Source organism: Miniopterus schreibersii (assembly GCF_964146895.1).
Source record: "Miniopterus schreibersii genome assembly, chromosome: 16".
Taxonomy (NCBI): domain Eukaryota; kingdom Metazoa; phylum Chordata; class Mammalia; order Chiroptera; family Miniopteridae; genus Miniopterus; species Miniopterus schreibersii.
The window spans coordinates 10920608-10936041 of NC_138116.1; the positions used below are offsets into that span (position 1 = coordinate 10920608).

The window sequence follows — 15434 nt, forward strand, 5'->3', positions numbered from 1 at the left end:
CATAGCTTGCTTGGGAAGAAGCCAGGCTCATTGGCCAACAACCAACAGAATTACCAGCTGTGCTCCTGCAATATTCAGGCTCCCTGGGGATACAAAGACATATAAGGCAGAATCTACCCTCAAGGGGCTGACACTCTAGTTGGGAAGACAAGACAGACACACATGAAGAGGTAACTAGTAACAAGAGCCAGTAGGTCTTCTTCCCAGGAGGACCTCATTGAAGCCAGGGGAACCAGCTGGGGTTGGAAGACTGAGCCTGTGACTGGCAGATAACCCTCAACCCACAACACACCTTGGAGGACCTACTGTGTGTCCTGTGCTATGCAAAGATCATGGAGACCTGGTCCTGCCCACAAGGGGCTCACAGTCTAGTCAATAAAACAGATACACCCAGAAGGGGGCTGAGCTGGGGCCAGGTGCTGAGGGAAGGCTGCCCAGAGGAAATGGAATCTGAACTGTCCTTTGAAGAATGAATGGGAGTTCACAGAGGTCATTCCAAGAGAAGGCAGGGACAATCGCAAAGGTCTGGAGATGGGAGGTACTGTACGAACAACACAAGTAATAAAAAGAGATTAACAATGGCCAAACATGTAGGACCAGACCCTGTGCTAAGTCTCACAGTAGCCCTCATTTTACAGAGAGAAAACTGAGGCTCAGAGAGGTTCAGGTCACCCAGATATTAAAGGCAGAACCATCTAGAGCCCGAGACTGATGCCCCCCACCTAAAGCCCATGCTTTTACCCAGACAGGTGAAAGCAGGCTGCAGGGTGAGGATGTGGGGGTGGGAGATGAGCTAGGGGGGAGAGTTAGGAAGGGGCTAGATCCCACAGGGCCTCTGGGCCGTGCTGAGGAGTGTGGAACGACACAGTCAGAGCTCCTGGCTGAATGCTCTTCTGATCGGACCATTTTAAAACCATAAAACCCACCAAACATGAAGGAAGATCCTCTGAGGCGAAAATGAGTAAGACAAGGTCCCGGTTTAACAAATAGAAACTTGAAGTGAAGCGGTGACAACAGACTACAAAGGAGCCTGTGTTGCTAAAGTAGATGGCAGTCCACCTGCTAAGGAAGGACTATAGAGATGGAGAAGGGAAGCCCTCTTCCAGATTCCAGTGAGGCCTGGAGGGCCCTTTCCCATCCAGTCCCCGAGCCCGGCAGGAACATACAGGGCCTGGGTGAGAACCCTAAATGCAGGCTCACCCACCACGAGCCCAATACTGAAAAGTTTCATGGCAGGTTAACAAACTGTTAAATATAATATATTATATCCAACTCAGTGAGCTATACACTTATTATGTATGTACTTGCCTATATGTAGACTTCAATAATAAGTTAAAAAAATCATTCCTATCATGTTATTTTGGTCAAATACCTTATTTACCACCTGGAAGGGGGGCTCTCTAAGGAACTCTGTGCTAGAAAAGTGATACGGGAGAGCCAGCCCCCAGCCTCAGCCTGCTCCCCAACTCATTCCACACTGGACATTCTCTGAACCCCCAAGTTCTATCCCCAGACCCTGAAAACAGCCTCCCCTTGACCACCTCTCAGGCCTAGGGGCACCCACCCTAGCAGCATGACCTGGCCTGATGGGATGGACCCCGGGCTGAGGTTTGCAGAGCCCAGAAGTGGGCAAAACACTTAAGGTTAAGTTGGAGAACCACTGGCCGGTGGGGAGGCCTTCTCTTCCCTGAAGTCAAGGGGCTCGGAGGGGTGGTCTCCAGAGGTGCCGCCAAGGGCAGAAGCAGAGAGGAGGTGGGAAGCTACTCAGAGCTGAGAGCACGCCTGGGCTCCCTTGCTGGCAGCTCTCCTCTGTCCCTCTTTGAGGTTCCATCGGCAGATGGAGGCTTGGCACCTCCCAGGCCAAGCCAGTGCCCCTCCAGGGTTTTGCTAATGGGAAGGGCTTGGCTGGCAGTGAGGACCCTGGTGCTTGTCCTGCGTGACCCTGGGCCCGGCCTCCCTCTACTCTACCTTCCCCTCAGTGCCCTACAGTGCCAGCAGTTCTCACAACGGAGGATGGGGGGGGGACCAGGGTGTGGGGAGCAGCCCAGGTGGAGAGACAGGGTTGACGCTCCCAGGGCTTTCTGTCACCGCAGAAGGGCAGCAATAGTGCTGGCTGGCTTCCGGGGCAAGGGGAGGTGAGAGGAACCAGATGTGAAGGGAGCCGGGAAAGAGGGAACACAATCATTGGCCAGAAACAAGACAGAGTCCCAAGAGGAAAATTATGCACCAACTTCAAGTTCAGAATGAAGCAGATCATGGAAAAGAGAAAAGATGGCAACTTCCCTGAAGACAAGGCTTTTGTAGATTTGGAGGGAAAGCTGACAATACAGAAACAGAAAGAAACTGATCAGAATTCTTGCAACCCCAAACTCTCCGGTCAGGGCCAACTCCCCAGTATAGCAAGATTTTTAAAAAAATTTATGTGCACCTTGTTTTTTCCAGACAGGATCCGAAGTGGCTTAAGGCAAATATTTAGTCCAAAGACAACAAATATTTATTGAGCATCTACTATGTACCTTCCAGGCACAGAGAACACAGCAATGCACAAAACAGTGCCTGCCCTCAGGCAGCCTATATAAAACACATGGAATTAAATAATAATAAAATGAAATAGAAAATTAGGATCAAGGTGAAGGAGAAAAGTCAAGGTCAATACAGGTGCAAGGATGGATTGAGCGAGCTTCAAGCTTGACTCTGGGTTTCCCAAGAGCCAGGAATCTTTATCTGAAAGGAGAAACCATGCTAGTGCCTCAGGGAGAAATAAAGCTAAATACTGAATTGTAGAAGTAAACACTTATCCCTGTCAGAGATACTAACACGAGAATTGGTTTGGGCAAGATAGGATTCTGTCCAACCGCTTGCTGGTATGTGTATGACGGAGGCCGGATGCCAAGGGGCAAAGAGGGTTTCAGCTGGAAGCAACACGAGGGCTCATTTACCCTTCATCTCGCCTGTTTCACAGGCGAGGCAACGGAGGCCCAGGGAGCAGTGATTTGCCCAAAGCCGCCACTCTCCCCCACAACGGAACGGTCACCTGGCCACTACTGCCAGCTTCGTACAGTCCCAGCCTGAGGACATGTGGATAGTTTGCCAGTGACTTGTACGTGTTCCCAAAGAGCCCTCCCTCCTAGAGCCTTCAGCAATAGTGTCCATAAACCCAAGGCAGCAGCTCTCAAGTTGAAGGTCAAACGTAATCTTGCCTCAAAGCCAGCCTCTGAGAAGCAAGGTAGAGCAAGTCAATTCTTGCCCCAAATAAGAAGCCCACTTTTGAGCCTGAACGGTGGTGGAAGGAAGGAGCTTCGGGCCCAGGAGGACATGGATTCAGAGAACAGGCTGCAAGACCGGAGTCCTCATCTGTCAGTGGGCGGAGTTTGGTTCTGGACTATGAGGTGTGAGTAGGGACCGGCCCACAGACACTGTGAGCAAATACTGACTTATACCTGGGTGGAGAAACAAGTCCTGCCGAGTGGGGCTTCTAAACTAAGGACTTGGACAGACACTCCAGCGTCGTGTGAGCTGGGGAACCTGGGAGCAGAAATAGCACACAGGATGCATTTGCAGATGGAGCTGGGATGGAGAAATTAAGACTCTGGCAACAAGGCTCTCGGCAGCCTGTGGGATGGCCGCCTCTGGAGCCACCCCCCAGCTCCTACTGTTAGCCACGTGTGGCCTGAACCACGTGGGCCTGAGCTGAGCAGCGCACACCAGCTCCAGCCGCCTTTCAGAGTCAGCAGAAGCAAAGTGCTCAGAGCCTCGGGTCACACCTGGGGGTGAGGTTTTCATTCCTTCTGCTCATTCAGTCTGTTCGGGACACTGTCATGACTCATTCCCATGTGCCACTGACACTCTCAGAAACCGATTTTGTCCTTGTGCCTCTTCAGGGGGTTCGACACGCAGCACAGAGTTGTGTTCTTTTTTATTGAGGCCTACTGTGTGCTGGGCACCAGGAGAGGGGGCCCCAAGGTGACTAAAGCTCAGGGTCTCCCTTGCTGGGGGGCATCTAGTAGCCTAGCGGAGGAAAATAAGTCACTCAAAGCCCATAGGAGAAGGCAGTGGTAGTATATGACAGGTCTGTCCCACAGGGAGAAAAGGAGGGAGTGATGACATCTTCCCTGGGAGGCCAATGGTTCAGAAATCTAGGTGGGCTTCCCAAAGGAAGAGTACTTTGATCTGGATCTTGAAGGCAAAATAGAATTTCAGCAATTGAGTTTGGAGAGGGGAGAAAGGGGAGGCACAGAGGACAGTTGGGGGACTCACAGGGGTGGGGGGTGAAGCATACAACTGACAGGCAGGTAGAGGCCAATCCTAGGGAACCTTGGTGCCAGACAAGAAGTGGGGAGCCCCAGGAGGTGGTAGAGCAGGAGAGAGACACCCTGAGAAAGCCAGGTTAGGAAGATAAGCGGGGAGGAGCTGGACAAGTTCATCACTGCCGTGGCCTCTGCCAGGAGGTTGGTCTCCTCACTGGCCCAGCTGGCTCTGGCGGATAAGTGGGACTCAGTGCCCAGGGGCAGGTTTCACAGAGGGCCCCACTGACCTGGGTGCTGGGTCCTGTTGCTCCCATCTCCCTCTCCACCCCCAACCCCCCACACACACACTCCTCCCTGTTTTTGCAGCCTAGCTCAAGCGAGTGGTCTCCCCGTTTGAGGTGACTAGGGTTTCCCGATGACCACAGGCCTCAGAAGAGCCCTTCTGGCTCCCGGTCCTTTACCCTCAGCCCTGGTCACCTCCACCCACACCTCCCACCATTGTGTCCCAGCTTAGAAATCCTCCTCTGTCTGGCTGAGCCCAGCTCAGGCCTGTGATCCTGTATTAGGTTGGGAGGGCTCCCAAGCCCCATGCCCTGAGCTGTGAAACTGGGCCTGCCCTGTGCCCACTTGGCCTCAAGCCTCTGCTCCCTCCCCTGGGCACCCCCACTGTGCCCGGACCCCACAGGAAGGAGCTGAGAACTCCCTGTAGGTGCCCCATTCCTTCCTTCCTTTTCCTCAAGAGGGTCCTGATGGGTGTTTTGAGCACCCTCTGACCAGGTGCTGGCTCTCACTCCTCTTTTCTGGTGGGACCAGCACTGATATTTACTTCTCTAGGAAGGACTTGCAGCTTCTCAGGGGCTTTCATACGGATTATTCCTTCTGAAGCTCTTAACAGCCCTGCTGGTAGGCAGGGCAGGTAGGTTCTATTATCATTGCCCATTTTGCAGATGAGAAAATAGAGGCCCAGGAAAGGTAGAGAGTCATCCACGATCTCATGGCTGTTTGAGTGTAAAGGTTTGGCCTTAGCACTCCCACCTTGCCCTAAGGCAGCTCTCAGTGACCCCTTGCCCGCCCCCCCCAACCAGGCACAGATGACCCTAATAGCTTGGCGACCAGAATCCAGGGTTGAGATCTGAGAACTGGAAGCCCAAGGCCAGAGGCCTGTCCAATTCCCCTATTTATTGAGGCCCAGAACAGTGAAGGGACTTGCCTAATGCCACACCATAACTAGCGACAGAGCCAGGTCTCAGGTCCCCTAACTCCCTGCCCAGAAACCTCCCACCGCCCCACACTGCCCCCTCTTGTCTTGAGCATACTTTCACAGCTCTGTCCTTCCCCTAGATGTATGGGTGTGCCTGACATTTCTGGAATTCACTCCACACACATAATGAGGCCATTTTGAGAAGGCCCGCCTCAGGGGGAACCAGAGAGCTGTCTAGTGTCCCCATCCTGACCCCTGCCAACTCCTCCCGGCTCTACACACCAATCTGCAAACAGATAGGCTCCATGGGCCTGGGCTTCCCTACCCCCTGCCCCCAACACACCTTTCTAGCCTCAAGAACTAGAGGCGGAGTTTTGGGGTTTCAAAGCTGCAGCGGAGGCTGCCTGGCAATCAAGAAGCAGTAGAGAGATGTCAGGCTGGTTGCCACATGGGCCAGAGGGATCCAGATGTCACCACGGCAGGTAACTGAACAGAATGGGGCTGCTTGTCAACAGCGCAGAAGTGGTTTTGGCTTCGGCAGTTGAATTGTGGTGACTCCCTGAGATGTTGGTTTAATATGAGGATAGGAAACTTTCTCTCCCTCAGATGCCAGGCCGACCCTGCCTGGAGAGCCCTTCTGGATCTAAGGCAGCCCTGTGTCCATGTGCACAGATTGCATAGCAACAAAGAGTTGACTTTCAACCTCTTAGCACAGAGCTCGGTCCCCAGCACCCAGCCAGTGGCCCACTGAGACGGAACAGAACAGCAGCATGCTTGCAGGAAGGACCCAGAAGCACCAGCTGGATAGGGCACCGGAGGGAAGTATGGGGTTGCCACCCTCCGGAAGATTCTAGAAACCCTCTGCCAGGCGGGTTAGCTATTCACCTTCCCAGAGGCAGGAGTGATCTTTCCCAGGCAGTCCTGGGTCCCAGCACCCTGGAGGAGTCCCTGGAGACAGGACCCTGCCTTGTCCCTTTTCTTCCACCCTCAGAAACCCTCCCTGCTCTCCCAGCCTAGTCTCTCACTGAAAACAGGGAGTTTCCTCTCCAGCAGCAGGAGAAAGAGGGACCATGCTTGGAGTTGGGGCAGCTACAGGGACAGGGCCTGGAGGGGGAGGGTGTAGAAGTGGGTCCCCTGCTGCCGCCCCACTCATACATCCACCCCCCAAAGAATGTAATTAAGCAGCAGGCCTCTGCCAGGAGCCAAGCTTTCTGCCTTCCGTCTATAAATCACCTTCTGAATCATCTCTCAGCTCCTGGAGGAGCAACTTCTGTTCGGGCTGCTCCAGGCAGCCCCAGTGCCACTCCCCCCTCCCCTGAGCCTGCCTTCCCCACCCCTCCCCCGCCCAGCCCGAGGTGGCTCCAGGTCCCAGCTGGAAATGGCAGTGGCAGCAAGAGTCTGGCAAACTGTGCGGTGGGAGGAGGGTTAAGGGAGACTCCAGTGCCCTCTTTCCCTTTCCTTCCCCTTCCAGGGCAGGCAAAGAGCTGAGTTCAGGGTGGCCAGGCCTAGCTCCCTCAAGTTAAGAATAATGCGACAGGCTCATAGTCGCCAGTGCAGGGTATAATGGGGCAAGCTGGCTCTGAGGATAGGAGAAGACTGAGCCAGGTGGGGCCAATCAAGGAGGGCTTCTTAGAAGAAGCAAATTTAGATCCATGACTTAAAGGACTTCTAGTACTTCCTGTATGTCAAGCATTATTCTAAGAGCTTAGCATGTATTCACTCATTTAATCTTCGCAATCATCTTTTGAGGTAGAAGCAGTCATTATTCTCATTTTATAGATGGGGAAACTGAGGCTCAGAGAGGTTAACTTGCCCTTGGTAGTACATGAAAAAGCCAGATGTGAATCTGGGAAGGCTCCAGAGGAATGTGAGCATTTGGGGGAAGTGAGGTTTGGAGGTGCAAGCAGGCTGGCTCGGCAAGAGTGGAGCAGCCAGCTTTGGAATTTAGGTCAGATGGAGCTGCAGAAGTAAAGGGCTGGGCTTCCTAAGCCAGGCTCTGACCGTCTGAATGGGCTTGGGATGGGTGGGGGAGGCAGATTCACTGGGGGAGTGGCACTGGGGCCGCATGGAGCAATGAATCGGGTCCCTGTCATAGTCCTACGGACTCCCAGAGGCAGAAGGGACCCCTCAGTGTGGTCAAGAAAAAGGAAACCCAGAGGGAGGCAGGGACTTGAAGTACAGAGAGGGGAAGGGACTCATGCTAGGTCAGTGGGTGGTAAGCTCAGAACTCAGACTCAGGTCTCTCCACTCCTGGCTCTAAGCTCTTCCTAGCACACAAAATAATATGAACAGGTCGATGTAGTATCAGGATGTCCCTAACCTTTGAAGGAGGCATAGCTCCTCCCCCACCCAGGGACAGAGGGTAGAGAATGTCTGTCCCTCCTTGGTGGCTTTAGAAGAATTCTGTGGCTCACATAGGGTGGCTGGAAAAGTCTGGAGGACCAGGTCCTCCTCAATGCCCCAGCTCACTGCATTCTGAGGCCAGAAAGGTCTTCCTTTTCCCCACTCTCCCCAGAAAGATCTGTTAGCAGCATTCTCCTTAGAAAGAGTCACCTCTCCTTCCCCAGCCTCACTCTCCTAGCCTCTTGCCCAGACAAAGAAGAGACCTATTCAAAGTGTAGAGAAAGCCCCAGGGTCATAGCTCCCTTCCCCTACCTTGTGTGCATATCACCTTTTCAATTCTACATCTGCCTGAGTCCCATTCAGGTGTATTAGCATTAAGTTCTGCAGAGAGCAGGATGGGAGCTACTTGCTTGGCTGAGTCTGTTCACTGGGGATTTCCACCTAGAGCCCTCTCCATCTTCATCAGTGACTGAGCACGCACCCAGGTGCCAGAGAGTCCGGGTGCTGCTGGGCTCTGGCTGGATTTGCCACTGGGAAAACTGCATGGAGGGAGGAGAGAGTGCCCGATAAAGGACTGGGCACCATGGTCTAGCTCCTGCCACTTTTGACCTTCCCATTGGGCAGTTGCCTCATATCTGAGGTCATCAGGATCCCTGGGGAGGGGTGATGCCCAGGACCAGGCTCCACCCATGGCTCACCTCTTAGCCCCAGAGCTGTTGACAAATGCTATGAAATTCTAGGAGAACTTTCCCTGACAGCTGCCCCTTCCCCCATGCCTTCCCCACACATTAAAGCAGGTTCTTCCAAGAACGTAAGTCAGCCCCAGGCTCATGGTATTATTATGACGTTTGACCTGCTTCTTTGTTTGTTTTAAGCAAAATGTCCCATCAGAAGAAGACAAAAAATCAGCCATCACTTTTACTCCCTTTGGACACCAAGCTCTGCCCATAATGGATGTGGGGTGGTCAGGAGGGCTGTTAATTCACTTCCAAGGGACCTGGATTAATTTCCTTGCCACATCCCCTCAGGGAAAGACCTGCCCTGGAAGGGAGACCACCCGCTTAAAGCCCGGCCATTCGATCTGGTATCTGCTCATCTGTCTGTCTGTCTGTCTGTGGGATCAACAGCCTCCAGCCAGCTCAGCTCCTCGCCAGCCCCAGCCCCAGCCAGCTGTAATTCCTGCCTGTTACAAGTGTTAACACCTGGCCCGGGGGCCTTCCTCCCCCGCAGTCTCCAGGTGCCTCCCTGGGCCCAGCCCACTGACCCCCATGGGGTTTGACTGAACATGTTCACAAGCCTCTGAAAGGCGGGTGGAGGTGGGAGTGGGTGGGGGAGGCAGCGGGACACCTGACAGATGGGGAAACTGAGGCAGGGCTTAGGGCAAGCACTTGAGTGGGGGAAAGGATCTCAGGATGGTGGAAAGAGAATTCAGGTGTATTTCCCAGCTCACTGCCCTTGACTTCTGCAGAACACTGCCCCCAACCCCAACCCCAGGGCAGGCTGGTGATCCCTGGGTGAAAGGTGGGGAAACAGAGGCCAAGGTGGGTGGGTCACACAGAAGTGGGGTGCACTCCCGACCTGGAGCATAGGCCCCTCCAATCAGGGCCTCTGCCTCTGGAATGTAGTAGGCACTAGGCTGGGCCCTAATAAGAGTTCATCTCTCCCCCAAGGAGAAGAAAGACAAGTTCCTCCGCCAGGCACTCACTGGGCTGACAAGAATTCCAGAAATCAGTGCTTGCTGTCACCACTTCCTGTCCCAGCTCTGCCAGGGCCCTGGAGCACATCTCCTTCCATTATCTCTCCCTTCTGGTCTACCTTCTCTCAGGGCTGAGGCCTGTGGTGCAGGACGTGGGGGTGGGGGTGCCTTCCTGAGGGTGGCACAGATAGAAATCCCAGCAGAAAGGTTTCCCCTGTAAATCCCTCCTGGGGAATGTGTGAGCTGGGTGGGCCAAAGTAGGCAGGGGCATCCTGATGGGCTCAGATGCTAACTGGCCTGGAATCTGACTGCCCGGGGGACAGAGTGAGAACAAGAATCTGAGGCCCATTCACTTTACTGTCCCTGTCCCAGCTGGGCCCTGACCCCAACCCTGAGAAGGTGACTCACCTTCTACCCAAGCTCCAAGACCAAAGACAATTGGCCTAAGAGGAGAGGGCTGCTGACCACAGTCCTCAGGCAGACAGGATACGCTTGTGCCAAGGAAGCTCTGCACCCCACACCCCACACGGCCCAGCAGATCCCAGGTCAGCCGTGCCCCTTGCAGCTTCCTTGTTAGACCTTTGTCTCCTACTGAACTGTCCCTCCAGGACCATGCACCCAATCTCAGGATGTCACTCACACACATAGGTCATACGTGTGCAAACATATCCACAGTCACAGGCCCACCCATGGTCACTGGCACTTGAAGACAGGGTCATAGGCAGACCCAGACACATCCTTCACACTCAGACTTACAAGCAGAATCAGGTCGTGTCCATGAGCACTGATATCCATGCACAAAGACATCTGTGGGGCTTTCCCCTTACACTGTCATGAAGGCGTGTGCACACATGCGCACGCGCACACACACACACAACACTCACATGCCCAGTCATGAACACAGTCATGCAGTGTCATAAGCAGACACAGGTGCTGACCTTAACATGAGCATAGATACTTCTAGGCTCTCTCTCCCTCTCTCTCTTTCTTTCTCTCTCTCTCTCTCTCTCTCTCTCTCTCTCTCACACACACACACACACACACATCATAGTATCAGCCACTTGCTGACACTTGTATGCCGTACATCCTGTAACTGCCTGTGGATACCCCAGGTACATCTCCCACGAGTTCACATCCATGGTCACCCAGTTGCACACTAGTGTACTGATGACACCCCTTAAAGTCATAGACCCAGAACACACACACACAGGTCTCTGCTTAGACAAAGCAGCATCCCTGTCCCCCCAACCCCCAAACAATCCATGTGTCCAGAATTATGTTTGGGCCAATGTCTGGCTTTCCAGGTTTTCCCAACATCTTTCTATTGGGTGGTTCCTATCTAGACGCTCCTCAATACACCATTACACACCCGGCCCCCGCCCTCCCCACAGGCACTGCCCAGGGAAGAGGGGCTGTGGTCCCTGGGGTGAAAGTCAGAGTTCCTAGGGAGGGGAACCTGGTCTCTCCCGCTCATCCCTGCAGCCTGTGGGCTCCACACCTTCCCTTCCTACCCTCCCCCTGGCCAGGGTCCCTGTGAAAGCAAAGAACAGCGGTGGCCTTAGCAGGGGGATGGGAAGGGGGTCAGGAAGGGCCACAGGGGCAGGACTGGTTTCCCCAGCAGCCTTTCCTGCAGCGGGCAAAGCCCCCAGCCCGGAATCCCCACTGCCCAGGCCACCCCCCACAGACTTCTTTATGTGCAGGAGGCCTCGGGCCAGCCCAGTGCCAAGGGAAGGATGGGCTGGGCAGAAGAAAGACTTCCCCTCCGGTGTCTGTCCTGGAAGCAACTCTCAGCACCTTCGAAACAGAGATCCTCAGCCATGTCCTGCTCCTGCCCCCATCCCAACCCCCAAACATCCAGAAATAAACACTGCCACCCCCAAACAACTGGAGGCAGGTTCGGGGTGTGGCCCCCAATCTCCTGGCCCTGCTCCCCCTACCCCAGGCTAGAGAAGGGGTGGCAAGGCAGGGAAAGGGGGACACGCAGGTGGCACCACACCCTGGTGGCTCTCCTCTCTGACTTTCACCCCGGGTTCCACAGCCCCTCTTCTTACTCTCAGATCCTGAATTCTCCCTCCTCGCCTCGTGCCCCCCAGGCCCAGGCTGTCCTATGTCCAGGAGGGGAAGATTCTTTAATTAAAGTTTTCCGGAATGCAGGGGGCTGGAGGCCGAGGCAAGGTGGGTGTAATTTAGAGAACTGGTTTCAGTGTGTCTTTCCCCTCTGGCCTCTGGGACCTGCCGGGGGGCAATGGGGCCTCCTGGAAAACAAGGGGACTCCCTGGAATTGAGGCTCCCAGAGGGCTGTTTATTCCTCAGTCAGCTCCCCCATAAATGCACACCCCCAAAAAACACGGCGCCTGGTTTCCTCGCCTTATTTACTAAAAATGTCTTTTGTATCCGCATTTCTCGGGGATGGAATTCTCCTTTCCCTCTCTCCCTTTCTCCTTGGTCCTCGGTTTTCCAAAAGGAACGAATTTAACCAGGAGAATTGGGTTTTCGGTCAAGAAGCAAACCCACCCCCTTCGGAACAACTGCATTTTCAAGGACCCCCCCTTTCGCCAGGATGGACAGGCAAGAAATACATCAGATCCCAATTCAATGGCATCTCGGATCCGCAAACCACCACGTTCACTTCGGAGGCTCAAGATCAATCTAGAGCAGAGTGGGGCGAGTCTGATGAACCCCCCCATGCCCCTGCCCCTGGGGTCCCTGACGCCATTGGGGTCTGAAATAGGAAAGCAAAAGGGGGTTATTGTGGGGAATCTCTTGACGGAGGCGCCGGCAGCGGCGGGGGTGGCAAGGAAGGAACAGATGGTTTTGCCCATGAAGACCCCAAAATGGAGCAGAGAAGCGGCTGGGCCCCAGGTCAGCGCTGGATTTCCACCGACCCAGCTGCGAGCAAATGGAGGGTCTTCGGGGCCCCAGGCTGGGATGGGCGGGGGGCTGGGGGGCGGGGGTCTAGGAGCAGGAGACCCTCCGAGACGGGGAAAGTGCTCCAGCCTCCGCAGCGAGTGGCAGGGAAAATGGTGATTATCCGAGAAGCCAGGAGTTGGATTCTGAAGGCGACACCAGCAGAAAATCCAAGAGGGGTGCGCGGGTGGGGGGCTGGAAGGAGGCAAGGGGAAGGGGCCCCCCGGCCCGGCCCGGCCCTGCCGGCGCCCCCCCGCCCCCCGGCCGGCGCCCCCCACCTCCCCGGATGCGGCGGAGAAATCGGGCCGCGGGCAGACAAGAGGCGAGTCTTACCACCAAATTGGGTAGCCGGCGAGGACCCCGGTGCCACCGAGCAGGAGGCCGAGCAGCAGCCCGAGCAGGTGGGGCTCCATTAGAAGCGGCGCCGAGGAGGAAGTTTGCCCCCGACCATGAAGAGGGGGAGCGACGCCCCCAACAGTTGGAACGAAGTCCACTTGAGGTTGGAAATGACTTTCGGGCTTGTCGGGAGCGCACCTCCGCCCGCAGCGCCCTGCGAGCCCAGCGCGGAGCAGCCGGGTTTGAGGATGTCAGCGAGCAGCCAATCAGCGCCCGCGGCCCGGGGGGAGCGGAGTCTGTAGTTCGGCCTGTCAATCACGCGCCCCGCCCGCGCCGCCCGCGCGTCGGGCTCCGCCGAGGGCATCGCCCCGCAAACTTGGGCAAAGCCCGCGCCCCGGGCACGGGGAGGACGGGGGGGGAGGTGGGGCGCGCGGCGCGCCGGGCCCTCTGGCTGCCCCGGGACCGCCGCGGCGCCCCGCCAGCCAGGCTTAGGGCGCGGGGGCTTGGACGCGGGCGTTCACGTGGTGCCGGGTCGGCCCGGGCAGGGGCGGGTGTCCCCTTTTCTCTCGGGGGACCGTGACCCCTCGGGCCTTGGGCCCTTGAGGAATCGACAGTGGAAAGCATAGAGATGTTTCCAGAAGCCTCGCTCGGCAGGGCAGGATCCGAGGGTCGCGGGGGTGGGGCGGGGTGGGAAATGCGACCCCTCCCTGCCTGCAGCCAGCCCGCCGGGCGCGGGAGCCGCCGGCCGCTCGACCCGGCCGCGGGAGGCCGCTTCCCGGGTGTCCGGGGGCGCGCGGAGGGGTCCGCGGAGGCCCGAAGGTCTGGCCGCGGGCGGCGCCGGGGGACGGAGCCGGGTGTCATTTGAGTCTTTTGTCAGGGATCAGATCGGTATCGGGACCTCCTGCTGCCTTTGCATTTCCTGCAACTGACACCAGCGGCCAGTTGCGTTTCCTGCTCCGGAGCCGGGTCACTTTCTCCTCGAGGGGTTCAGGCCCGGCCTCCGGCTCGGGTCGGAAGCGCGACCCGCGGTCCCGCTTGGATCTTGCGGATGACCCGCTGTGGGGGGGGGGCGACGCAGAAAGCGGCCGGGCTCCGCGGAACACCCTGCCGCCCTCCGGGCACCCCCCTCCCCAACTCTCCTGCCCTTGGCTTCAGCCTGGGGCTCGGCGATAACGCCCCTTTTCCTAGCGTGGACACCAGATGCACCCGAACACCCCACCCCTCGCCATGGGTAAAAAGCCCTCCCGAGCCCCGTGGGTTCGTTTCCCCCTTTCCCTCTACAGAGCCAAGCACCTCGGGCCCAGCCCTGAGCGCTGCTGAGGTGGGGGGCAGGCCCTGGGGGGAGTCGCCCCCGTCCCCTGGGCGGCCTGCCCCGCAAGCCCCCTCCCTGGTCACTCAAGGAGCCCCAGAGGCCCCGGGGGCCCCGGAGCAGCCCTGGGCCTGGGCTGGAGCAAGCAAACCAGGGAGAGGGGCCGAAGGGAACCGCGGCAGGAGGCGCAGCCCCCAGTCCTGCTGAGGCCTCACGCTCGGGCTTTTCACCAGGTGGGGGGCGCGACTGGAGGAAGTTCATGCCAGGGGGCCAGACGTTTCTGGCCTTTGATCTGGGCCACCCATGCCCACAGCCCGAGCCCGCTGGCCCTGCGCATCCTGAGCGCTCCCTCCGCTCGCGGCTGCTGCGGGCGCAGGGAGCTCGGGGAACTGGCCCCCGGGCACCAAGGGTCGGGAGAGCCGCCCGGGCTTGTCACGGCTTCTGCTGCGTTCCTAGCCCGACCGGAGGGGGGGTCGGGGGAGAGATGAAAGAGCGGAGGGCAGGAAAGAAAAGGGAGACGGAGCGCAGGAGAGAGAGAGGGTGGCTGAGAGACCAAGAGCCACAGGGACACAGAGAGACAGAAGAGGGAGGGGGGCTGGCAGAGGGACCCCAGGGAGAAAGAAGGGGGGAAGGGGGACGGGAGAGGCTGGGGGGGGAGGGGGGCAAAGGAGGAAGCCCTAACCTGCCCAGGGACAGTGGATGGGGTGGAGGCCGCAGACGCCCTCGTGGTGCGCTGACGAGGGTCCTTGTTTCTGATTCACCTGGAAAGGAGGTCACAGTGGATTTGCCATTGTCCCTAACTGCGGAGCCCCAGGGCCCCGGCGCTAGGGGTAGAGAGCTCTCCACACACATCCCTAATAGCCTGCTAGGTCCCAACAGGGCCTCTGTGCTACCCAGCAGGGGCTCCCAGCTGCTTTTCTGATCAGAGGTGCCTGCTGGAGCTCAAATCCTGCCTGACGGTGCGGGGCGCTCCAGAGCGTCATAATCGCCTTCCTGAGCTGAGGGGCTACCTTCCCCGCCCCCACGACACCACTATAAATTCAGTGTGGCTGGGAAGTGGGAGCTGGACTAGATGGCCTTTTGGGGTCATTTCTGGACCCCAAGATTCCACAGGTGCCAGCCCTGGGCAGTGGGGCCAAAAGATTTCTGAGGCTGCATGTGGGGTAGAGGTTGGCAGAGACGCGCCCAGCCATTAGCCCTGGGCGCACATGTATCTGATGCCTCCTCCAGGCAGCCTGAGACCACCGAGAGACCCAGGGCATGAGCACCGGGGAAGGAGGCCCGCAAACAAGTGGGTGGGAGCGGGTAACCCAGATCTGTGCTGGGCGCGCCCGAGGAAGCAGAGGACTGGTGGGGCGCTGTGGGAACTTGTGTGTGGCCCTGCGTGGCCCCTGG

At 57.2% G+C, this 15434-nt stretch overlaps 1 protein-coding gene across 1 annotated transcript in view; it reads right to left on the bottom strand.

Annotated features, from left to right (window-relative positions):
- WNT3 (Wnt family member 3) overlaps positions 1-12998 on the bottom strand; it is a 42275-nt gene extending 29277 nt beyond the window's left edge. The window contains exon 1 of the mRNA XM_081162055.1: positions 12728-12998. Coding sequence (XP_081018181.1) covers positions 12728-12807 — 80 coding nt within the window. The 5' untranslated portion in view covers positions 12808-12998. The remainder of the gene's footprint in view (positions 1-12727) is intronic.
- Between the last annotated feature and the right edge of the window lie 2436 nt (positions 12999-15434).